The sequence below is a fragment of the Lampetra fluviatilis genome, chromosome 74 (genome assembly GCF_964198595.1).
Source record: "Lampetra fluviatilis chromosome 74, kcLamFluv1.1, whole genome shotgun sequence".
Classification (NCBI taxonomy): domain Eukaryota; kingdom Metazoa; phylum Chordata; class Hyperoartia; order Petromyzontiformes; family Petromyzontidae; genus Lampetra; species Lampetra fluviatilis.
Window position 1 is genome coordinate 600,165 of NC_136348.1, and position 26,583 is coordinate 626,747.

The 26,583-nt window shown below is 52.1% G+C and overlaps 1 protein-coding gene across 1 annotated transcript; it reads left to right on the plus strand.

Annotated features, from left to right (window-relative positions):
* The first annotated feature begins 1,812 nt into the window (after positions 1 to 1,812).
* Positions 1,813 to 25,964, plus strand: ORC1 (origin recognition complex subunit 1). The gene is made up of 14 exons (XM_078883918.1): positions 1,813 to 2,042; positions 3,929 to 4,118; positions 5,142 to 5,207; positions 6,961 to 7,084; positions 8,070 to 8,334; positions 12,806 to 12,876; positions 13,249 to 13,344; positions 14,626 to 14,788; positions 15,183 to 15,284; positions 19,778 to 19,927; positions 23,124 to 23,243; positions 23,678 to 23,955; positions 24,772 to 24,859; positions 24,972 to 25,964. Exons 2-14 carry the CDS (start codon positions 3,929 to 3,931, stop codon positions 25,170 to 25,172), a joined length of 1,914 nt encoding a protein of 637 aa, XP_078740044.1. The 5' UTR covers positions 1,813 to 2,042; the 3' UTR covers positions 25,173 to 25,964.
* Positions 25,965 to 26,583: the final 619 nt, after the last annotated feature.

A 26,583-nucleotide genomic window follows, 5' to 3' on the forward strand; every position in this document is an offset into this window, starting at 1 on the left:
AGATATAGCAGGTAATCTGCGGATTTTTTTGTAAGTAAATCATGAATAAATAAGATCTGGTGCACAAGCCGTCGAACATTCAGAGATGTTAAGTTTGACCCAATGTAGAGATCACACTGGTGAGTCCTATATGGGCAGTTCAATGCAAATCTTAAGGCCGAGTGATACATTGAGTAAAGCTTCTTCAGTACAGTACTTGGAGCTGATTTATACACGATGTCACAGTAATCAAGTAGAGGCAGTATGGTAGCTTTTATCAATTCCAAACGGAACATAGGGGGGAAGCAGTGCTTGTGTCGATATAGAAAACCAATTTAAATTTGTCTTTTTCACAATATAATCAATGTGATCTTCAAATTTCGATTTAAAGCTTTCGTGACTGCAGGGATTCATCTTCTTGGTTCTTTCGGTAAAGTCACGTAGAAGGGAAGTAATAAAATAATAAAAATAAAACATAATAAAATTCTCACGACGTTTCGGCCACAACACAAGCAGCCGTCCTCAGGTGGTGTTCCATTCTTCACCTGAGGACGGCTGCTTGCGTTGTGGCCGAAACGTCGTGAGAATTATTTTATTATGTTTTATTTTTATTATTTTATTACTTCCCTTCTACGTGACTTTACCGAAATAACCAAGAAGATGTAATAGATTGTTGGCGGACAGGAAACTGCTAATTTGGTAGTTCAATAATTTTTTTAAAAAATTCATCAATGGTGACAAAATTGAGATAGGTCGGTAGTTATTTGGATCATCTTTAGGGCCCCCTTTGTGAAGTGGGCGAACATAGGAATGTTTCCATTCTCGGGGAACTGATGCTTCTTTGATAGGATGAAAATATGGGCTATAGGTTTGTATATTAGGTGACCAACAGTTAGTACAGCAAAGACGGGAATACTATCTGCTCCGGTAGAGGAGGACCCTTTGAGGTAGGACAGTTGTTTCAGAACATTACTTTCGTGGATTGGCTGAAAACTAAATTCGCTTAATGTTTGGATAGGGGTGTAGGAATTTGCATGAGCAGGGGTGACTCCCAATACATTATCAAATAGGGTACCAGCTTCAGAAAAATGAAGGTTAAAATTGTCAACAATTTTTTGAGGATCTGAAAAATATTCCCCATTTCGGTTAAGCTCAGCGGGCAGATTATCTGTTTTGGATGCCTTTTCGATTCATGATTGTTTACCAGAAAATCCTGGCATTTCCATGTGATTCAAGGAGAGTGAAAGAAAAGTAGTCATTTTTTGCATGCCGTATTTTTTTGACGCATCTATTCCTTAAAATTCTGGCGCTGTGCCAGGCTAGGTGCACGAGGAGAGAAGGTTATTCAAGTTCAAGTTATTCAAGTTCATTTATTAGGTTTCGCCCTGTGAGCCATTCGGCTCTTGAATCGGGTGCAACCGCAACAAAAATAATGAACAAAAAAACATCTTAAAGTGAATATGTGACTGAGTGCAAACAGAAAATACAAGAAAATACAGCAAAATATTGCAGAAAAATCCCCGTACACCAACGCTGGGTGCAAAAATCCCAGTGGGATGCAAGTCAAAACACCAACAACAACCACAAGACAACTTAGATTAAGGCCATCAGTCTAACTATGTACCACAACAAACATGGCTAAACCAATACAGGTCACAGGATAGACCAGCAGGTGCCATGGGTCTTCCTGCTCCCGTGCCAGGCAAGGCGCACCATCAACCACGTCCATCTTGTGACTGTCTTGACGTCTTAGTTAGTGACGTCATCCACCCTGGTCCCTCGACGACATGACGTCACGGAAGCGGCCGAAGCGTTGAACGGAAGTGACGCAATTTATTTATATATATATATAAAAGCTTTTAAAATATATACTTGTTATCCCATGTTGCTGTTAAGCAGACAGCTTTATTCCTAGTTTAACTTTCAATCCTGAAACATTTAAAATATAAAAATAAAATATATTATTTAAAGTCTCCCTGGTGTGCATCCGGTTTTCGGCGGAAGCGGAAGTTAGGAGAAAGACGCGGGAATATCAGAGCTGGCGAGAAGAGAGACAGAGAGAGGTGAGTTAGTGGTGAGTGAGTGGGTGGGTGAGTGGGTTGGTGGGTGGGTGGGTGAGTGGGTTGGTGGGTGGGTGAGTGGGTTGGTGGGTGGGTGAGTGGGTTGGTGGGTGGGTGAGTGGGTTGGTGAGTGGGTGGGTGAGTGGTGAGTGAGTGGTGAGTGAGTGGTGAGTGAGTGAGTGGTGAGGGGGTGGTGAGGGGGTGGTGGGTGGTGAGTGAGTGGTGAGGGGGTGGTGGGTGGGTGGGGAGTGAGTGAGTGGTGAGTGAGTGGGTGAGCGAGTGGATGGATGAGTGGTGGGTGAGTGGGTGGGTGAGTGAGTGGTGAGTGAGTGGGTGAGTGAATGAGTGAGGGGATGAGTAGTGAGTGGGTGGGTGAATGGTGAGTGTGTGGGTGGGTGACTGGTGAGGGGGTGAGTGAGTGGGTGAGTGTTGAGTGGGTGGGTGGGTGAGTAGTGAGTGGGTGGTGAGTGGGTGGATGGGGAGTGCGTGGAGGAGCGGTGTTTGAGTGGGTGGGTGAATTGGTGGGTGGTGAGTGGGTGGGTGAGTGAGTGGGTGAGTAGTGAGTTGGTGAGTAGTAAGTGGGTAAGTAGTGAGTGGGTGAGTAGTGAGTGGGTGAGTGGTAAGTGGGTGGATGGGGAGTGCGTGGGTGGGGAGTGGATGGATGAGCGGTGATTGAGTGGATGGGTGGGTGGATGGGGAGTGCGTGTGTGGGTGGTGAGTGGGTGGTGAGTGGGTGGGGGAGTGGTGAGTGGGTGGGTGAGTGGTGAGTGGGTGGTGAGTGGTGAGTGGGTGGTGAGTGGGTGGTGAGTGGGTTGTGGGTGGTGAGTGGGTGGGTGGATGGTGAGGGGGTGGGTGGTTGGGTGGTGAGTGAATGAGTGGGTGGGTAGGAGAGTGGGTGGGTAGGAGAGTGGGTGGATGGGTGGGTGGTGAGTGAGTGGTGGGTGGGTGAGTGGTGAGTGGGTGAGTTGGTGGTGAGTGGGTGAGCAGTGAGTTGGTGGTGAGTGGGTGAGTTGGTGGTGAGTGGGTGTGTGGTGAGTTGGATGGTTAGTGCGTGGGTGGTGAGTGGGTGGGTCAGTGGTGAGTGAGTGGTGAGTGAGTGGGTGGATGGTAAGTGCGTGGGTGGATGATGAGTGGGTGGTGAGTGAGTGGGCGGGTGAGTCGGTGGGTGGGTTAGTGGATGATGAATGGTGAGTGGGTGTGTTGGTGGATGGTGAGTGCGTGGGTGGGTGGCGAGTGGCTGAGTGGTGGGAGATGAGTGGTGCATGGGTGGGTGGGTGGGTGGTGAGTGAGTGGTGAGTGGGTTGGTGAGTGAGTGGTGAGTGGGTTGGTGAGTGGGTTGGTGGGCGGTGAGTGGGTTGGGTGGTGAGTGGGTGGGTGATTAGTGGGTGGGTGGTTGGGTGAGTGGGTGGGTGAGTGGGTGGGTGGGTGGGTGGGTGGGTGAGTGGGTGGGTGGGTGGGTGGGTGAGTGGGTGGGTGGGTGGGTGGGTGAGTGGGTGGGTGAGTGGGTGGGTGAGTGGGTGGGTGGGTGAGTGGGTGAGTGGGTGGGTGGGTGAGTGGGTGAGTGGGTGGGTGGGTGGGTGAGTGGGTGGGTGGGTGGGTGGGTGAGTGGGTGGGTGGGTGGGTGGGTGAGTGGGTGGGTGGGTGGGTGAGTGGGTGGGTGGGTGGGTGGGTGGGTGAGTGGGTGGGTGGGTGAGTGGGTGGGTGGTGAGTGGGTGGGTGAGTTGGTGGTGGGTGGGTGAGTGGTGAGTGGGTTGGTGGGTAGTGGGTGGGTGGATGGGTGGGTGGATGGGTGGGTGGGTGGATGGGTGGGTGGGTGGATGGGTGGGTGGGTGGATGGGTGGGTGGGTGGGTGGGGGGTGAGGTGAACCTCTCTCCTTTTCTCTTCCCAGATGCCCCGCTACAATACCAGGAATTCCGGATCCACGATTCCGGATTCCGGATCCAAGATTCTGAGTTCTGGATCAAAAATTCCAGATTCCGGATCCAGTATTCTCGATTCCAAAGGGAGCAGGAAGCGTCGCGTAGCAGAGGATCATGGGAGGCGGCTGGGTCATGTGACGCCCGTGATTAAATCACCGGGTACCAGTACAGGAGATCAACATCACTTCCATCAAGATTACTACCATTCACATCATTACCATCAATATGACTACCATCGCTGCCATCAACTATCACTACCATCACTGCGATCAACATCACTACCATCTCTACTACCAACATCACAACCATCAACATGACTACCATCTCTACCATCAGCATCATTACCATCACTAACATCACCATCACTAACATCAGCATCATTACCATCAGCATCATTACCATCATGACCATCACCACCAGCACTACCATCACTACAACTATCACTACAACTATCACTTCCATTGACATCACTACCATCAACATCACCACCACTGCAACTATCACTACCTCTCCCACCAACATCACTACTGTCACTACCACCATCACCACCACTACTACTATTACTACCACTCCCATCAACATCACTACCTCCATCACTACAACTATTATAACTTTAGTGACTTGATCAGAGACGCTAAGACTTGGAGGCACTTCTTTTATTTAACCCAGCACCCTCGGCACAATACACACCCTACACACTCTTCTGTTGCTCATTTATACACAACTTTACGTGAGTTGCTAGCCTATACACAGCGCTAGCCGTCTAACACTGATGGCGCTGAACCGAGACGGCCAACAACCGTATAGCACAGCGACGAGACGACAGCGACGAGACGACAGCGACGATGGCGACGATCTTCAACAGCACGACGGGGGTCCCACTCCAAACGACAGCCCCGAGCTCCCGCTCAGGGCCCCCTTTTATGCTCCCAGCGTGGCCTCGCTGCGCCCCGGCCACGCCCCCTCTCTTGAACCTACCAGTGGGTTCCAGGGCTTCCCCCACGTGCTCCTTCTGTAACCTTTCCCCCAGATATCCCCTCTGGTGTACCACGTGGCCTGCTGAAGTCAGGGCTGCTGTAAACCCGCCAGCAGCCAGCGCTATGCTGCTACATAGCTCATTCTATGTCACTACATAACCATCAACATCACTACCATCACCATCGGCTGTTCTCTCTTTCACAGAATGCACTTTGGTTCCGCGAGTCTCCATCACGGACATCCTCTCAATAATCCTGTCGGACGAAACAGGTGATGGGTGGTGGTGATCGGGGCTGGTGGTGGTGATCGGGGTTGGTGGTGGTGATGGAGTGGTTGGTGATGATGGGGTTGGTGGTGGTGATGGGGTTGGTGGTGGTGATGGGGTTGGTGGTGGTGATGGGGGGGTGGTGGTGATTGGTGTTGGTGATGGGGTTGGTGGTGGTGATGGGATTGGTGGTAGTGATGGGGTTGTTGATGATAGGGGGGGTGGTGGTGATGGAGTTGGTTGTGGCGATGGGGGTGGTGGGCAGGCCCAGGTAAGCTACATTGCTGGGAGTCGTAGCCATTCCCTGTTCACCTTTGGGTGCGACAGGGATGTCCTCTAGCTCCCACATTGAACATTTTTAGACCACATAGTTCGAGAGGCCTTCTATGGCTCTACCGGAGGGATCTCCATCTGGTAGAGATCCAATGGGAGGCTGGTCGACATCTGGGTGTGGTCAAGGTACGGCTCCCTATTGGTCAACCATGTTATATATGCTGATAATCTGGTGATTGCTGCTCTCTCAGAGGAGGAGTTGGAGGCTGTACTGCTGAACCTGGAGTGTGCCATTAAGAGGTGGGGTCTTACCATCGGCTCCACCAAAACTAAGCACCTGCCTGGGTATTTTGTGCCATCAAACACTCTACCCTTCAACTCCCCAATAGTGATGGGGCAGTTGTTGAGAGAGTGGAGAGTTTTACATACCTGGGCAGGATGCTCATGACGAGCTCCGGTTCTACATTAGACGTCTCACTCCGAATCAGTCGACCGGCCGTGTCTTATCATTAGCTGGGTTTAACCAGGCTGAAATCTGTGAGCAGCTCACAAATCCTTGAAAGATCTAAATAAAGTCCCGTTGGTGAGTTCCTCCGGCAGGCAATGCTGTGTTGGCTGGGTCATGTAGCCTATGCCCAGCCAACGCATGCCTAAATATCTTTTGTTCAGCCGGATAGAGGGGGCTAAACGGGCGCGGCACGGGCTAGAGAAGATATGTAGTGATGTGGTACAGGAGGACGTGGAGCTGAGTGGACTTGCAGATGACTGGTACCAGCGGTGTCAAGATCGGCCTCAGTGAAAGAGGTTCGTGAAGGACGCTACTGGGCAGTTGGAGGCAGTCACCCTCCAACAACAACAGAGGGCGGAGGAGCAACGCTCACAACAACGAGCGGAGTGCCGGGTGGCTAAAGCACAGCAAGTTGGCACAGTAAGGGGCACAGGTGGTGCATCAGCCAGTCATCTCAGTCAGTCGACCTGTAGCACCTGGGTCTGCCCCGTGACCTGCCAGCGGGCGTTCGACACTTTACGTGGCCTCAAGGTGCACATGGCCTGGCACAAGCGTCGTGGTGATGTCACTTCCACTTAGTGGCGAATGGCGGTTGTTGATGTTCATGATGTAGATGATGGTTGTGATTTTGATGTAAATGATGGTCATGATGTTGATGTAAATGATGGTCGTGATTTTTATGTAAATGATGGTCGTGATTTACATCATGAGGCCTCCTTTGCCAGTAGAAAAATATAATAATAAGTTTTTACCCTTTTTTTCTGGCAACAAAACTGGAACCTTTTTTACGAGGAATCATGTTTACATTAACCACAATACCTGCAGTCAGAATGCAAACAACATACATTATCAGAGTGTGTTTTTTTTGCATTCTGACTGCAAGTATTGTGGTTAATGTGAATTCCTTGTAAAAAGGTTTCAGTTTTGTTGCCATAATAAAAGGGTAAAAACCTCTTTTTATAATGGTCGTGATGTAGATGATGGTGATGATGATGGAACCCATCGGCAGTGCTCCGTACTGCTCACCCCAACCTCAAGGAAGAGTCGCGGCAAGCAGCAGCAGCAATCGGACATCCTGAGGCTCGCCCCACTCAGCTCCCCGTACGTCACTCACCCACTCACTCAGCTACTCACTCATCCACTCACCCACTCACTCACCCACTCACTCACTCACTCATCCACTCAGCTACTCATCCACTCACCCACTCACCTACCTACCCACTCACTCAGCTACTCACCCACACCTACCCACTCGCCCAGTCAGCTACTCACCCACACACCCACTCGCCCACTCGCCCACTCACCCACTCAATCAGTTACTCAATCACCCACACACCTACCTTCCCACGAACCTCCCACTCAGCTACTCACTTACCTCACTGCGCTACTCAGCTACTCACTCACTGACCCACCCACTCACCTAATCGTCCACTCTGCTACTCAGCTACCCACTAACCTACCCACCGACTCACCCACACACCCACCCACTCACCCAGTCACTCACCAACCCACTCACCCACTCAAGCTACCTACTCACCTACTCACTAACTTCCCAACCTACCAACTCAGCTACCCACCCACTCAGTTACCCACCCACTCACTCATTCACCCACTCACCAATAACCCTCTCATCCATCCACTCACCCACCCACCCATACACCCATCCACCCACTTGCCCACTCACCCACCCACTCACCAATAACCCACCCACTCATTCACCCACTCACCAATAACCTTCTCATCCACTCACTAACCCACCCACTCACTCACTCGCTCACCAATAACCCCCTCACTCACCCATTTGCCCACCCACTCACCCACCCACTTACTAACCAAATCACCCACTCACCAATAACCCACCCACTTGCGACCCGCCCACTCACTCACCCACTCACTCACCCACCCACTCAATCACTCCTGCACCCACTCACCAATAACCCACCCACTCACCCATATTTCCACTCACCCACTGATATTATGATGTTGCACATGGTGATATCCATGATGGTGGTGGTGATGATGTTACTGATTGTGATAATGATGTTGCTCATGGTGATGCTGATGATGTCTCCATCTCCATATCTAGGTTACGAGTCAAAACAACAAAATTTCAACCATCACTACCACGACCATCATCACCACCACCATCACCACCACCACCATCATCATCGACATCACCACCACAGTCATCATCACTACCACCATCATCACCATCGTCATCATCATCACCACCATCATCCCCACCATCATCATCATCGCTGTCATCACCATCATCACCATCATCATCGGCATCATCATCTCCTGTCCCAGTTCGCCGTACCAAGAAAGTTTTACCCAAGCCTCAAACCAAGGTAGAGTCGAACTTCTCTTACTCAGCAGCCCTGTTAACGAATAACCATGGGCCTCCATAGAGCCCAACGTGTAGTGTATAGTAGTGTAGTGCATATTCGTGTGTAGTGAATAGTTATGTAATGTATAGTTGTGTAGTGTATAGTGTGTATAATCGTGTAGTGTATAATAGTATATAGTAGTGCGATGTATAGTAGTGTAGAGTAGTGAATGGTTAATACAAAAATCAGAGAACCTTGCCCAGACAAGGTATGACGGGACTCCCCCCTGGAGCCAGTCCTTGGGGATGGTATTCGCCGGCTAGCACCTGGTCGCTGGGTTACCCACATAACCCGGTCAGACCCAGCTGGAAATGGCTACGTGGCGCCGTCATGTGGGCCCACCATCCGCAGGACGAAGGGTGAGGGCCGGGTGCGATGCCAGTATGGCAAGGAAGAGGGATGGTCTCAGACAGACTGGACCTTGGCGACGGACACTAGTTAATCGGACGTGGAATGTCACATCACTGGAGGGGAAGGAGCCAAAGTTGGCGGAGAAGGTGGAAAGGTACCGACTATATATAGTCGGTCTTGATTTGAAGCTTTCGTGACTGCAGGAATCCATACTCTTTGGTTCTTTGGTAAAGTCACGTAGGTATAAAAGCATGGTCTGCTGCTGAGGCAGCAGACCATGCTTTTCCACCTGATGACGGACGCTTGTGTTGCGCCCGAAACTTCGTGATTTATTTTATTTCATACCTAAGTGACTTTACCGAAACCCAAAGAGTATATATGGTCAGTCTCACCTCCACACACAGCATTAGCACTGGTAGCAAACTTCTCGATTGGGGGTGGTCTCCTATTCTGGAGTAACCCCTGGCGAGAGGCCCCGGGTGGGTGTGGGGATATTCACAAGCCCCCGGCTGGGTGCTGTTCAGTTGGAGTGTGTCCTTGTGGATGAGAGGGTCGCCTCAATGAGACTTAGGATCTCTGAAAGGAAAACTCTGACTGTTTTCTGTGCTTTTGCACCAAACAGCAGTTAAGAGTATTCGGTCTTCTTGGAGACGGTGGGTGCAGTGCTTAACGGAGTGCCGCCTACCGACTCCATAGTTCTACTCGGCGACTTCAATGCTCACATGGGAAATGATGGCGATACATGGAGAGGCGTGATTGGGGGGAATGCCCCCCCTGATCTGGATCCAAATGGTGGGATGTTACTGGAATTCTGCGCTGGTCACGGAATGTCAATAACAAACACCGTGTCCAAACACAAGTATATTTTGTACCACAGTGCCTTGGGCCAAAGGTCAATGATTGACTTTATAGATGTATCAAGGACGTGTGTTCTGGACACTCAGGTAAAGAGAGGGGCAGAGCTCTCAACTGATCACCACTTGGTGGTAAGTTGGATCCGACGCTCGAGGCACCGACCAGATAGACATGGAAGGCCAAAACGGATAGTGCGGATTTTCTGGGAACATTTGGCGGAATGACCCAGTGCAAAAATATTTCAACTTCCACCTCTGGGAAAACGTTTCCTGCACTCCATGGGAGGTCGTGGACATTGAGTCTTGAGTGGACGATGTTCAGGACCTCGATTGTGGATGCAGCTATGAAAATCTGTAGCCTGAAGGCAGTTGGTGCCTGTAATGGCGGCAACCCTAGGACACCGGTGGTGAGGAAGCTGTCGAATCAAAGAAGGAGGCTTTCTGATATATGCTCGTTAAAAGGTCTCTCGAACGAAGGTTGAGAGGTACCGGCTTGCCAAGAGGATGGCAGCGGTAGCAGTCGCTAAAGCGAAAGCTTGGGCATGGGAGACTTTGGAGAGGCCATGGAGAGGGGCTACCGGGCAGCGTCAAAGATGTTCTGGCAAACCATCCGATACTTTAGGAGGGGTCGACGAGGCGTGGCTCAGGATGTTTTCAGTAAGCGTGGTGTAAGATTGACCTCGACTAAATAGATAGTTGAAAGGTGGAAGGAACACTTTGAGGAGCTCCTCAACCCGGTGGAGACACCCTCCTCTCAGGAGACAGCCCTGGAAACAGCTGGGGGGATCAGATCCATCACGGTTGCTGAAGTCATTGCGGCGGTTAAGGGCCTTCGTAGCAACAAAGCTGCTGGGGTGAACGAGATTCGCCCAGAGTTGTTGAAAGCACTGGACAGTGTAGGAGTGTCGTGGTTAATACACCTCTTCAATGTTGCATGGAAGGTAGGTACAGTACCTCTGGACTAAAAAAACTGGGGTCGTGCTCCAACTACAGAGGAATCACACTTCTCAGCGTCCCAGGTAAAGCTTATGCCAGAGTGCTAGAGAAGAGGCTCTGCCCAGTGGTCAAGCCTCATATTCAGGAAGAACAATGTGGATTCCGTCATGGTCGTGGAACAATGGACCAGCTTTTTTTCCTCTCACAGATATTTGAGGGGTGATGGGAGTACGCGTCTCCAGTCTACCTCTGCTTTGTAGACTTGGAGAAAGCATGTGACCGTGTTCCCCGCAATGTCTTGCGGGAGGTGCTGTCGGAGAATGATGGACCGGTGCCGCTTTTGTGCTCCATCCGGTCCCTCTATTACCGGAGTGAGAGCTGTGTCCGTATTCTTAGTGTTAAATCAAAGTATTTCATTGTGGGTGTTGGACTCTGACAGGATATCAAGGCACAACTGAGGTATGGAGAGTATCTGGTTATGGGGGCATGGAGGTGGCATCGCTGCTTTTTGCAGGTGACCTCCTCTTTGCCCCGTCAGTCTGTCATCTTCAGCGTGCACTTGAACACTTTGATGCCGAGTGTGAACCAGCTGGGATGAGAATCGGTACCTCCAAACCTGAGGTCACAGTTCACTTCCTGGAGACGGTGGATTGTTCTCTCTAGATGAGGGTGGAGCAGCTGCCCTTAGTGAAGGAGTTTAAGTACCTTGGGGTCTCTTTAGTGAGTGATGGTGAGTGGAAGCGGGAGATCGGTGCGGCGTCCGCGGTGTTGGGGCTGCTGTACCGTTCTGTGGTAGTGAAGCGGGAGCTGAGTTCCTGAACAAAGATCTCAGTTTACAGGTCAATCTACATTCCCACCCTCACTTATCTTAATTTTAGAACTTTCGTGACTGCAGGAATTATTATTTGTTTCTTTCGGTTAAGTCACGTCTAAAGATAAAATAATAAATAAAATTAAATAATAGAATACGACGTTTCGATTGCAACACAAGCAATCATCATCAGGTATAATGAAATCACTTATGATCAGGAGCTTTGGGTAATGACAGAAAGGTTGAGATCGCGGGTACTAGGGGCCGGGATGAGGTTTCTCCGCAGGGTTTGCCGGGCTCACTCTCCGCGATCGGGTGAGGAGCTCGGTAATCTGGGAGAGCCTCAGAGTCGAGCCGCTTCTCCTCCGGATTGAGAGGAGCCAGTTGAGGTGGTTCGGGCACCTGGTAAGGATGCCCCCCGGTAGAGTCTCTCTGGAACTCTACCAGGCTTGTCCCACTGGGCGAAAACCCCAGGGCAGGCCCAGGACATGCTAGCGGGACTATGTTGCTCGGCTCGCCTGGGAACGCCTGGAAATTCCCCAGGAAGAGCTAGAGTCTGTCGCCAGGGAAAGGGAGGTCTGGACCGCTCTACTCAACATGCTGCCGCTACGACCCTCACTAGGATGAACAAACAGTAGTGTAGTGTAGAGTAGTGTAGAGTAGAACCCCTCTTAACGACTAACCGTTTAACAACGGGCATCCGTAGAGTAGTGTATAGTAGGGAGCCCAATGTGTTCGCCTAACGACCTTTCTCTTCTGAACGACAGGCTTTTATAGGTACCATAAATATTCATTGTGTGTTCATAATGTTGCTTCCATCTTTACGTCGTAGTATATATTGTTAACGAGAGATTCTTCTCTCGTATTTCAATGTTTTTTTTATCTCGTATTAATAGTTATACACCGAATGAATATTAATGTTTATAGACCTAAGAAATATTAAAGTTTATAGACCTCATGAATGTTAATGTTTATAGGCCTAAATAATGTCAATGTTTATCAACCTAATGTAAAATTAATGTTTATAGGCCTTATACTAAAAAATTTACATTAACCTCATGAACATTAATAAACGTTGACCTTATGAATATTAATATTATACCTGGTGAACATTAGGTCTATAATGCATATTAATGGAATGAACATGACTGTGTTAACCGCATTGATATAAATTATTACCCCACGTGATATTAATGAGCATTCACCTAATAAATGCTCGACGGTATTACCATAATGATGATTAAGGGGTGTTGCTCTAAAGATATTAATTCCGTATTAACGTGACTTATTAATTAGTATTCTAATCAACATTGGTGCATAATCTTACGCGTTATAACAATCGCTTGTCTAATGAATATCAGTGGACATTCTACTGAATATTCTCATGGATATTAACAAACATCCCAATTAATATTAATGATGATGTGTGTAAACGTGGATGCCCGAATTGATATTAATGAGTATTCATTATTCTATACAGGCACAAAAAACCAAGACCACGCAAACACCTAAACTGCCTTCAAGGACACAAGTGCTGAAGACAGAAACCGGGTCAGTGTCTCCCACGTGTTTCACCGTGTTTCCCCGTGTCTCCCGTGTCTCTCCGTGTCTCCTCGTGTCTCCCCCGTCTCTCCATATCTCTGTATTTCCGTGTCTCCCCATGTCTCCCCATGTCTCCCCATGTCTCTCCGTGTCTCCCTGTGTCTCACTCTGTGTCCCCCTGTCGCTACTGTCTCTCCCTGTCTCTCCCCGTCTCTCCGTGTCTCTCCGTGTCTCCCCATGTCTCCCCGTGTCTCCCCCGTCTCTCCCTGTCTCTCCGTGTCTCCCCGTGTCTCCCCTTTCTCTCCATGTCTCCCCGTGTCTCCCTGTGTCTCACTCTGTGTCCCCCTGTCGCCTCCGTGTTTCACCCTGTGTCTCCCCCAGGCCGTCCGTGTCTCTGGCGTGTCTCCCTTGCAGGGAGTCTGAGTTCCAGGAGATTTTGGATTTTGTGGAGACTAAACTGGACACTCGGAGTGGAGGGTGAGCTACCATCGTCATCAATATCACGATCAACATCATCACAATTACCACCACCATCACTACCATCAACATCATAATCGCCACCACCATCACCTTCATCACTAATGTAGCGTCATTGACAAGCACTGTATGTACTCACCTGTAGTAGCAGACGTGTCCATAGAGGGTGGTAACTCAGGATGAGTTGGGCCGTTAGGACACGAGGTTCTCCCAGCCCCAAGAGAGGGGTTGGGCGGATAGACCCTGGCACGAGTATAAAAGCCGGACCTCTGGACGAGTCCAGCAGTCTTCGTCAAGCTGAAGAAAGAAGACCAGCTAGGCTAGGACCCTGGGAGAACCCCCAGACCTGACGTCCTTCTAAGGGTCGGGGCTGTAGTGGGCCAGTGGCCGGGACCCGTGGACCTTGGCTGGGTCGGGTCAGATAGCCTCCCCTGGGGCCCCCTAGCCAGAGGGTTGAGAGTACTAGCCCCAGTGGTAGGACACACTGGCCCTGAGAGTTGAGAGTACTAGCCCCAGTGGTAGGACACGCTGGCTCTGAGGGTTGAGAGTACTAGCCTCAGTGGTAGGACACACTGACCCTGATGGTTGAGAGTACTAGCCCCAGTGGTAGGACACACTGGCTCTGAGGGTTGAGAGTACTAGCCCCAGTGGTAGGACACGCTGGCCCTGAGGATTGAGAGTACCAGCCCCAGTGGTAGGACACGCTGGCCCTGAGGGTTGAGAGTACCAGCCCCAGTGGTAGGACACACTGGCCCAAGGCTGGACCTCCCCAGGTATCGGGTAGAGGGGCCGCTACCTCTCTGTGCTAGGGACCCGTGTATCACGCAGTTGTATTAAATACAATTGTTGCCTCAAGCGATCCGTCTCCAGTCTTCTTGGACCCACTACACAACCATTAACACCTTCACCGTGACTACTATCAACATCACCATCACTATTTACAACATCACCGCCATCACTACCATGAGCACCACTACCATCAACATCAATAACAACACCACCATCATCACTATCATCGTCAACTCACTGTGTCACCCCGTGTCTCCCCCGTGTCTCCCCCGTGTCTCCCCCGTGTCTCCCCGTGTCTCCCCCATGTCTCCCCCGTGTCTCCCCTGTCCCCCCCCCCCCCGTGTCTCCCCCGTGTCTCCCCCGTGTCTCCCCGTGTCACCCCCGTCTCACCCCGTGTCTCCCCCGTGTCTCCCCCGTGTCTCCCCCGTGTCTCCCCCGTGTCTCCCCCGTGTCACCCCCATGTCACCCCGTGTCTCCCCCGTGTCTCCCCAGGTGTATGTTTATCTCTGGCGTCCCGGGGACAGGAAAGACTGCCACCATCCAAGCCGTGCTTTCCTACCTCGTGGACAAGACGAGGCCCGGGGCTCTCACCGTTGTTCCCATCAACGCGATGGAGCTCACGGAACCGAGACAAGTCTACAGCAAGCTGCTGAAGGTGGTTCCTCCTTTCTCCGTCTCTCTGTGTCTCCATTTGTCTCAGTGTCTCCACTGTCTCCATCACTCATCCAGTCACTCGCCACCCTGCTCACTCACCCATCCACTCACCTCCCCAGTCACCCCCCACCCACTCACCCCTCCCCCCCCACTCACTCACCCCCCCCCACTCACTCACCCCCCCACTCACCCACTCACTCACTCCCCACTTACCCACACATTCAATCGTAAACCCCACTCACCCACTCACCAATCTCACCCCCTCTTTCTCACTCACCCATTTACTCACCCATCCACTCACCCACACACTCACTCACTCCCCCGTCACTCCCCCCACTCACTCACCCCCCTCACTCACCCCCCCCACTCACCCCCCCCCCCCCCCCGTGATTCAGGCGATGAGCGGTGAGCGAGCCGTTCCGTCGCGTGCCGCTCAGATTCTCAATGAGCTCTTCGCTCGGCGCAGCAAGAGATCCGTGCTGCTCATCCTAGACGAGGTGAGGAATACCGCTCACCCATCCACTCACTCATCCACTCACTCACCCACTCATCCACCCACTCACTCACCCACTCACCCACTCACTCACCCACTCACCCACCCACTCACCCACTCGCTCGCTCACCCACAAACCCACCCACCCACTCACTCACCCACCCACTCACTCACTCACTCGCTCACCCACCCACTCACCCACCCACTCGCTCGCTCACCCACCCACCCACTCGCTCACTCGCTCGCCCGCCCACCCGCTCACTCGCCCACCCACTCACTCGCTCACCCACCCACACACCAATCACTCACTCGCTCGCTCACCCACTCACCCACCCACTTGCTCACCCACTCACTCGCCTAAACCCCCACACACCTAACCCCCCACACACCCACTCACACACCCACTCGCACACCCACTCAGCTACCCATCCACTCACACACTCACCCACCCAATCACTCAGCCACCCACCCACTCCCCACTCACCATCCATTGACCAACTCACTCAGACACCCACTCACTCACCAGCCCACTCACACCCACTCAGCTACCCACCCACTCACTTAGCCACCCATTCACCTACTCACCCACCGACTCACCTCAACCACCCACTCACAACCCATTTACTCACTCAGCTACCCACCCACTCACTCAGCCACCCATCACCTAATCGCCTAATCACCCACTCACTCATCCACCACCCACTCTCCCACCTACCCACCCACTCACTCAGGCACCCACCTCTTTACCCAACCACTCGCAGAGTTTGGCTACTTCCTCCAATGTCTGGGTGAGTGGGTGACTGATTGAGTGGATGAGTGGATGGCTGAGTGGGTCCGTGAGTGGTTATGTGAGTGAGTAAGTAGGTGGGTGTGTAAGTGGTTAACTGGGTGAATGGGTGAGCGAGTAGGTTAGGTGAGTGGGTGGGTGAGCGATTAGGTGAATGGGCAGGTAAGTAGGTGAGTGGGTAGGTGAGTGAGTGGCTAGCTGAGTGACCTTCTTTGTGTGTAGCTGGACCTGTTGGTGACCAGGAGAGGTGAGTGAGTGGTGGTTGGGAATCCTCGGATATCGGAGGAAGTTGACAAACCCTGTGAGTGCGTTACTGGGTGAGTGGATGTATATGAGTGCGGGGGGAGTGGGGAAGTGGGCGAGTGGTTCAGTGAGTGGATGAGTGAGTGGGTGGGTGTGTGGTTGGGTGAGTGGGTGGGCAGGTGAGTGAGTGCATGGGTGGGTGGTTGAGTCGGTCCAAGTGGTGGAAAGGTTCGTGTGTTTCAATGAACCCGAGATCGATTGCTTCTGGTAGGGTCACCCATGGCGGTAAGGTCGAGGTCCAAGACTAAGTGCGATCCAAAAATTACATTGGGGGGGGACACACATTCGGCAGACTCTAAAAATGGAAGATCCTGGCAGCCCCCTGCAGCCCTGCTCACCTGAAGGTTGTCTCCAGTTTTCTCTCTTGCCACCGGAACCTGGTGAGTGCGGTCACACTTGTAGAGGGAGACATTGCGCCCCCCATTTGCCACACTAAATCCATTCACAGCGCACGGCTATTGCGTCTGCCATAGAAGTCCTCTGGCAACAGGACAGAGTGACGGGGGCAGGTAATGGATTTGACTGTGGGGAGCTTCTAGCTGGAGTCCTACACAGCTTCGGGGCGCGTGTTTGATGGTCGTTGTGATAATGGGATGAGGAACGGCATCCTCCTTCGGCAACTGCTCGTGTGACCCAGCAGCTCTCTTAAGGGTCCGCACTGCTCACCCCTCGATGGGGAAGGGTCTATAAAAGGTGACCTGACCATTTCCCGTTCCTCGCGCACCTGGGCGGCTAACCGCAGCCATCAAGGCAATCCCCCCTTGTACGGTCGAAAATCAAAACCTACTGAAGTTATGGAATGTACGCACTCTCCTTGACGTTCGGGATGGAACAGAAGGACCTCGCAGACGGACTGTCCTTGTTGCACACAAACTCAAGAGGCACAATGTTGATATTAAAGCACTAAGTGCGGCCCGGTTCCCCTGGCGAAGACTACCTGACTGACGGAGGTCAGCGAAGGTTACACCTTCTTCTGGAAGGGCCTTCTGAGAGATGCCCATGGACTTCATGGAAGTGGCTTTGCTGTCAGAAGCAAGCTACTCCGCAACATCCCTGAGTCTTGCAGGATCAGGGAAAGGCATTATGACCTGGCACATCCCGCTAGGGAAAGGCCATTTTGCCACTCATAAGTGCCTACGCTCCCACCCTGGATGCAGATGACAACACCAAAGATGCCTTCTATGATTCCCTTGACGCTGCACTATCCAGAATCCCTCGCGCCGACAGACTTGTTCTCATGGTTGAGTTTAACGCCAGAGTGGGCACCGATGCCAGGCTCTGGCATGGAGTTATTGTAAATCACGGCATCGGAAAATTAAACAACAATGGCCCAAGATTCCTCTTGCTGTGCTGCAAACACAAATTGGTCACAACAAATGCATTCTTTCAAGTGAAAACAAGCCCAAAACATCTTGGATGCTCCCCCGGTCCAAACGCTGGCATCTGTTGGACGACATCATCACTCGCCAACAAGACCAAAACCATTTCTCCATAACCCAGGCCATGCGCGGAGCCAAATGCCGGACCGACCAAAGGTTTATCGGATGAAAGTTCAACATAAAGATCCGGCCACCACACAAAAAGCAGCAGCCTCGAAAATGACTTCACCACAGAGCCCTTGAATCTCCAAACTTCCAAACCTGACTGTCGCATGATGAAGCTAGTTGTAATTACTGGCGAAATGTCGTTCTCAGATTGTAAATGCTGTGGCTTTGCTCTCCAACACACCGGTGTGCTGTACTAGTGACGAATGGGCATGTTCTGTTTGTGACAACCCTTACTAATTGGCTGTGTTGGGTGGTGGCGGGTTTAACGGCATATTTACGCCATCTAACCCCAACAAAACCTGTTATGGATGATATTGGTTGCGAAAGCCTCCGTGTTAAACTTCCACAGCAGACTAGCTGACGGGCTTGCTGCTGCACTCCAGGATGGCCACCCTCTTGACGGTGCCCTCGACATGGACAGCGAATGGTCAAAGCTGATCTCAACCGTGCACCAAGCTGCCTCCCAGACAATTGGCTTCACCCAAAGAACGTCACCAGGATTGGTTTGATGACAGCTCCCCTGAAATGCAGGAGGGCTAGATACAAAATGCAAAGCCCACATTGCTTACCTCTCCAACCCCCAGTCTTACTGTGTTCTCTCTCTCACTGGAAAGCCATCCGGGTGCGGAGACTCAACGAAGATTCCGGCTCATGGAAAACGAGTGGTGGCTCAGGAAAGCTCAAGAAATCCAGAGCTACGCAGACACCAACAATGCCCATGCAATTTTACAACGCTGCCAAGTCACTGTACAACCCTCAGAAACAAAACATCACTCCGGTAAGATCAGCAGACGTCTCTGCGCTACTCAAGGAGAAACGGCAGATCATTGAGCGCGCTGGGCAGAACACTTTGACACACTCCTTAATAAAAAAAAAAACTCTGATCACTCTGTCCTAGATGCCCTCAACCTTATCTCAGTAGCCTTTGGTAGACTGAGCTCTAAAGTCTTTGAGAACAACAATCTAAAGACACCAACGAATGTTGTCTACCTGGCAGTCTGCGTGTCAACGTTACTCTACGGCAAACCTACCGCTCTCACATCAGACGCCTCGAGGCTTTCAACATCAGATGCTTGAAACGGATTCTTCGCCTCACCTGGGAGGATATTGTCCCTCACGTTGATATCCTCCAGCGTACTGAGGCCATCAGCATGGAAAAGAGGCAACTCCGCTGGGTGGGCCACGTCATTCGGATGCCCGGCAGTCGTCTACCGCGTCAGCTTCTCTGTGGACAACTCCCGACAGCCAGCAGAAGGCCGGGCAGTCACAAACTGAGGTATAAGGATCAGCTGAAGGGGACACTAAAGATGTGCAACATCAAGCTGAGCGACCTTGAGGCAGCTGCAGCCGACAGCCCACTATGACAATCTTATGCGACACAGGGGTCAAACACCTTGAAGAACAACGGTATCCAGCAGCGGATAGTACGTCAACAGCGCAGACACCAACACACTGTACCAGAACCATCCAAGGCCTTACATATGCCAGCTGTGGCAGGATACGTGGCTCTAGGATTGGGCTTGGGAGCCATCTGCAGTGGCATCATCGCCGGTGGCGATAGCCACTAGCAAATACTTTTACCAACAAACAATGGAAACAGCGTTGTCTTCGTATAGATGGACTGCCATAAGTAAGGGTGGGTGGGTGGGTGAGTGAGTTTGTGAGTGGGTTTGTGGGTGAGTGGTTTTGTGGGTGAGTGAGTGCATTTGTGGATGAGTGAGTGGGTATGTTGGTGAGTGCATGAGTAGGTCTGTTGGTGAGTGAGTAGGTCAGTGGGTGAGGTGAGTGGGTGGGTGGGTCAGTGAGTGACTGTGTGGTAAGTGGGTGGGTGAGTAGGTCAGTGACTCTCTATGTGTGTAGCTGGACCTGCTGGTGACAAGGAGGCAGGACCTGCTCTACTCACTCAGTGATTGGGCCACCGGAGGCTCCTCTTGCCTCATTCTCCTCGCCATTGCCAACACCATGGACTTGCCTGAGAGGGTGATGCTCACCAGGGTGAGCAGCCGGCTGGTAAGTGTCGCTCGCACCGTAGCTCCTCACCCACCCACTCACTCACCCACCCACCCACCCACTCACTCACTCACCCACCCATTCACTCACCCACCCACTCACCTACCCACTCACTCACCCACCCACTCACTCACCCAGCAACCCACCCACTCACTCACCCACCCACTCACTCACCCACCCATTCACTCATCCACCCACTCACTCACCCACCCACTCACTCGCACAACAACTGCCATTCAACACTAAGTGACGGTGACATCACCACTCCGCTTGTGGCAGGCTATGTGCACGTTAAGGCCACGTAAAGTGCCGAACGCCCGCTGGCAGGAGGTCACGAGACACACCCAGGTGCCATGTGTTGACCGACTGAGATGAGTGGCCGATGCACCACCTGCGCCCCCTACTGTGCCAACTTGCTGTGTTTTAGCCACCCAGTACTCTGCTCTCTGCTCGTTGTTGTGAGCGTCGCTCTTCTGCCCTCCGTTGTTGCTGGAGGACAACTGCCTCCGACTGCCCAGTAGCGTCCTTCACGAGTCTCCTCCACAGAGGCCGATCTTGACACTGCTGGTACCAGTCATCGGCAAGTCCACTCAGCTCCACGTCCTCTTGTACCACATCACTCCATCTCTTCTCTAGCCCGTGCTGTACTCGTTTAGCCCCCTCTATCTGGTGAAACACAAGCTCTTTAGGCATGTGGTGGCTGGGCATGTGGGCTACTTTACCTAGCCAACGCAGCCTTGCCTGCTGCAGGAACTCACCGATGGGACTATGTCCAGATCATTCAAGGATTTGTAAGCTCCTCGCACAATCCAGCCTGCTTAAACCCAGGACGGATTGTATGCAGGCCAGCCGAAATGTTTCTAGCCGGCGAAGATGTTCCTTTATGGGGGGTCCAAGCATAGAGAAAGAAGGGTATGATCTTTGCCGAGAAGACCCGAAGCTTCGTGTGGAGCAACAGACCAGGTAGCTTCCACACAGCATTACGCAGCCGATGAAAAGATAATGCCGCTCGACTGATTTGGAGTGAGACCTCTGCTGTCAAACTATAGCCGGTCATGAACACACTGCCCAGGTTTGGAAAACTCCCCACTCTATCCACAACTGCCCCATCACCAATTGGGAATTGTGGGGGTGGAGTGTTTGATGGTACAAAATAAGCAGGCAGGTGCTTAGTTTTGGTGGGGCGCCTCCAACTCTTCTCTAAGTAAGCAACAATCACCAGATCATCAGCATACATAACATGGTTGAGCAATGGGGAGCCATCCCTTGACCGCACCCAGGCATCGATCAGCCTCCCTTTAACATCTATCTACGTGGTCGAAGTAGATGTTCAATAATGTGGGAGCCAGAGGAAATGCCTGTCGCACCCCAAGGTGAATAGGGAATGGCTCCAACTCCTAGCCACGTAGTTTTACCCGGGCCTGCCCACCATAATGAAGGTACTTAATAATAGTGAACAGAGAGTCAGGGACTCCGAAAGCACGAAGAACAACCCAGAGCCCATGCCTACTGGTGGTATAATAGGCCTTGACCAGTTCAACAAAGCAGAGATGTAGGTCTTCGAATTCCCTCCACCTCTGCTATAGCAGACGGCCAGAAAATATGGCATCTGTGCAGGACCGCCCTTTCCTGAAACCACATGCGGGCTCCGCAAGCCTTTCCTCAGCGTCCCTGGCAAGGCCATGTTGAATAATCCTTGCCAGGACCTTTCCCGGCACACTTAGGAGGGAGATGCCCCTGTAATTGCTACAGTTTGTGTGGTTCCCCTTCTTAAAGAGAAGGAACAGCAGGGCATTCTTACAATCCTGCGGAACCCATCCTGTGCTCCAGACTGTTATTATGATCTCATATAGGGCAGTCTGTGCAAAAACGCCACCCTCCCTCAGCATTTCGCTTGGGAGCTCATCTCTGCCAACCACTTTTCCTGGTCTCAGACTCTGGAATGCCTTCTGTACTTGCTCAACAAATGGCACTTCAGCATACTTCTTCCAATATTTGAGGCACCACTGCCTCAACAGGTTCATTCCCATTTTGCCTCATGATGTTTTCCAGGCTAATGGATTTCCCCTCCCCCAAGAACTCACAGAAATGCTCAAAATCTGCAAAACTGTTCTTGAGGGTTGGAGATCGGATCACCGTTCTTTCACCTAATGATGGTGATCGGTGTGGCACTGAAAGTTACTTTTTTGATGGCGTTAAAGAGTGATTTGTGGTCGGGGGCTACTGAGGCAGACTCCATCTTCTCAGCAACCCGCGACGACCACCCATTCTTGCAGCACCGCAAGGCTCTCTAAAGCTCCGAGCGAAGGCTGCGGTAAGCCACCTCATTCCCTAACATGGGCTGCTGTAGATGGTGAGAGTAGGCCTGTCGATTTTTCTCAGCCAGCCAGAACAACATCTCTGTCAGCCAGGGTCTCTGGGGAAGTTTGGACCATGTACCCAAAGCAGCCATTGCAGCTGCAATAAGCCACAGTCCTAAACCTCGCCCATTTCCTCATTTCCCTTCGGCATCAGGAGGAGGGGGGGGGCGATGCCAACCACAGCTGCAAATTAAAATGAAAGTCTCGCTTGCAATTTTCATCAGCAACCTGAGACCAAGCAACTGTGTTTGAATGGGGTCCTGGGTGTACACCCACCACTGGAGTGGAAGAATGGCAGACGCATTTTTACAGATGACAAGCCGATGGTCAGTGGGCAGATCAGCTTCACGGTAGGTTCTGGTGTCAAGGACATGGACCCGCATCACTATATAGTCTAGCAGATGTTCTTGTTTGGACCCAGCGTGCATCCATGATATTGTGGGGATGTGCTGATGCCAGAACAGCGTGTTGGTAATTCCAAGCCCATGGGCTGCACAAAAGTCTAGCAGCTTCCTACCGTTGTTATTGGGCTGATCTGGCCCTTGCCTTCCAATCACTCCAGACCAAGTACAAGTTGTAATGGCCCACTCGGGCATTAAAATCACCCAACAGGATGACTATCCCATAGGGGCCACTTTAGCTAGCTCCTGTGACAGTAGGACATAGAAGGCATCTGACTCATCGGCCTTGCCTGCATCCCTCCACTGATGGGTAACTGATGTCTCTCACTCACCCAGTCACTCACCCACTCACGCATCCACACTCCCACGCACCCTTTCTATGCCGCCCCCTTCCTCCTGGTAACCTCACTTCCTGCCATCCCTGACCCCCCACAGGGTTTGACCCGGATGTGCTTCCAGCCCTACTCCTTCCAGCAGTTGCAGGAGGTCGCGAGGTCGCACCTCTCTGGGGTCGCGAGCTTCGAACCGGACGCCCTCCAGCTGGTGGCACGCAAGGTCAGGGATCGTGCAACCTGGGGGAGGGGGAAGGGGGGGACAGGTAGTTATGCCACAGGGAATGCTGGGAGACAGTACGTGATGTCAAAGGATTTATTCACGGATGAAGTGATGTCACGTTAAGGTTGTGACAGGAAGTGATGTCACATTCTCACTAGCGGTACAGTGTTCAGCAATAATACTTATAATGTTTAATAACGATACAGTTATGATTCATAATATAATCTTCATAATAATTAGCAATATTTATAATCATAGATTGACATGATTTGATTTCACAGCTCAGAAAGAGATGTAATCTAACAGGAAGTGATGTCATCAAACAGGAAGTGGTGTGATCTAGCAGGAAGTGATGCAATGCAAGAGGAGGTGACGTCATGGACTCACCCACTCCACCCTCCCTCCCCTCTCACCCCCCCCACTCACCCCCCCAGGTGGCTGCTCTGTCTGGTGATGCCCGCAGGATGCTTGACGTTTGTCGCCGGGCGGCCGAAATAGCAGCTGCCGAGGTGAAGGCCGCCTCCTCCATCTCCACCTCTCCCAGCTCCCCCATCTCCTCCTCTGCCAATGGGAGAAGGGCCGCGGGGAGGTCACGTGACCTGGCGAGGGCGGCGGCAGTGGCAGCCAATGGGAAGGGACCTCGCGTGGGCCTGAGACAGGTTGGGGCAGCACTGGAGGAGACGTTCAGATCACCCTGCGTGGCAGCCACTCGGTGAGTGGGGGGTGAATGGGTGGGGGGGGTGAGCAGGGGGTTGAGTCGGGGGGGGGGGGGTGAGTCGGGGGGGGGGTGAGCAGGGGGGGGGGGGCTTGCTCAGTAGTAGCAGTAGCACCACCATCACCATTATCAACAACATCAACAACATTCCCTCCCACATCCCTCATGATTTCCCTCTTCTCCCCTGCCCCATGTCTCCTCTGTCTCTGTCCCTGTGTCTCTGTCCCTGTATTTCCTCTGTCTCCATTTCTCCCCATGTCCCTCTCTCCCTGTCTCTTGGTCTCCATGTTTCTGTCTCCCAGTGTCTGTCCCCGTGCCTCTGTCCCTATGTCTCCTCTATTTCCATGTCTCTCTCCCCATGTCTCTGTCTCAGTGTCTCTGTCTGTGCTGTCTGCGTGTCTCTGTCTCTGTGTCTTTGTCTCCGATGTTTTCGTGGCTCTGCTGTTCCCGTTTCTGTATCTCTGTGTCTCTCTGCCCGTGTCTTCGCTGTCCTCGTATCTTCTCTATCTCCGTATCTCTGTGTCCGTGTTTCTGTCTGCGCTGTCTGCGTGTCCCCTCTACGTTCGTGTCTCTCTCCCCTTGTGTCTCTCTCCGTGTCTTTGTTGTCAGCGTGTCTCTGTCTGTGCTGTCCCCGTGTCTCTCCGCTGTCCTCGTGTCTCTGTCTCCGTGTCTCTCCCGCCGCGTCTCTTTATCCTCTATCTTTCATGTCTGTCTCCGTGTCTCTGTCTGCGCTGTCCCTGTCTCCTCTGTCTCCGTGTCTGTGCTAACATGGTGTCTGTGCTGTCTGTATGTCTCTCTGCTGTCTGTGTGTAGAGAGTGCTCCTCTCTGGAGAAGTTCTTCCTGGAGGCCGTTTTGTCTGAATTCTCTCGGACCGGGCTGGAGGAGACTTCCTTCGGACAGGTGGGTGGTGGGAGAGTCCAAGTTCACTCTGTGGGGGGGGGGGGGGGAGTGGGTGGGAGAGTCCAGGTTCACTCAGAGTCTCTGTCTCTGTGTCCCCCCCCCACACCCCCAGGTGTTTGTGTCCCTCCGCTCGCTGCTGCTGATGTCGGGGCACCCCCCCTGCTCGGTGTCGGCAGCTCTCGGGAGCTGCTCACGGCTCCTCTCGGCGCGCCTCCTCCTCTCCTCCTCCACAACCGGCCTGCGCCGCAGGCTTCGCCTTAACGTGCCACGCGCGGACCTCCTCTACGGCCTGCGCGGCGGAGACTCGGCGTGAAGTCGCCAACATGACCGCCACCAGTGTGACCTTGCCAACGTGGCCGCCGGTGTGACCTTACCAGCGTGGCCGCCGGTGTGACCTTACCAGCATGGCTGCCGGTGTGACCTTACCAGCGTGGCCGCCAGTGTGACCTTACCAGCGTGGCCGCCGGTGTGACCTTACCAGCGTGGCCGCCAGTGTGACCTTACCAACGTGGCCGCCGGTGTGACCTTACCAGCGTGGCCGCCGGTGTGACCTTACCAACGTGGCCGCCGGTGTGACCTTACCAACGTGGCCGCCGGTGTGACCTTACCAACGTGGCCGCCGGTGTGACCTTACCAACGTGGCCGCCAGGGTGACCAAACCAACGTGGCCGCCCTCTTCACTTTACAAACATGGCCCCTGCCGGTGTGACCTCGCCAGCATTGCCGCCAGTGTGACCTTACCAACATGGTCATCATAACTTTACTAACATGGTCAACAGTGAATAAGTGTGACCTTACTACCATGAACCCCATAACCTTACCAGGTTAGCCACCGGTTTTACCTTACGAACATGACCGTCAGTGGGAGATTATGGTGGTGGTGTGACCTTACCCACGTGACTGCCAGTAGGGGGACTCCACATGACCTTACCAACATGGCCATCAGTGTGACCTCAGCAACATGGCCGCCAGCATAACCTCACCAACATGGCTGCCAGCAAGTTGTGGCTTGACCTCACCAACATGGCCACCCATGGGGTATCCCATCTCACACGAGTAAACTATTTTACTCTGAGTTACTTCAATAAATAAACTTTTACCCAAACACGAGTCTCTGTGAATGACACTCCACCCTGCACCCTGTGGACCACCCTGTTTAACAGTGCCCCTATGTGTCCTGACTTTTGGGCCACACAGTATAAAAACGCCCTCATGTGTAGGCCTCGGCAAGGTAAGGTAATTTACCCTTTTTACCAGGTAAAAGGGTAAAGGTAAAGGTGTCGACATGCCAAGGGGTAAGGTAAAGGGTAGGGTAAAGGTAGCTCGGAATAATTACCCGGTAGGGTAAAGGTAGCGCGAAGTATTACCCGGTAAATACGGTGCCTTGTTTACCGCTAAAAGCTCCGTGGCGCAGTCTGTGGCCTCCATTCAATAAGTAATATTTTTAAAAAAACGTTATTAAAAACACGCTTTTATGAAATGTACGAGTAATGGCAGAACTCCACGACTCCAGGAAGTGGCCCCAAAGCTTGCCACAACGTGAGGGACTGGTGATTTACAGCCAACGTCATTTGAGCGTGGACAATTAGACCCAAGCCGAACATAACATAAAAAATATTGTTAAAAAATATGTTTATTATAGAATATATTGTCATCAGTATGACATAAGTATACCAAGTTTGCAGTCGATTCCACAGGAAGTGGATTAAAATTGAGTTACAAAA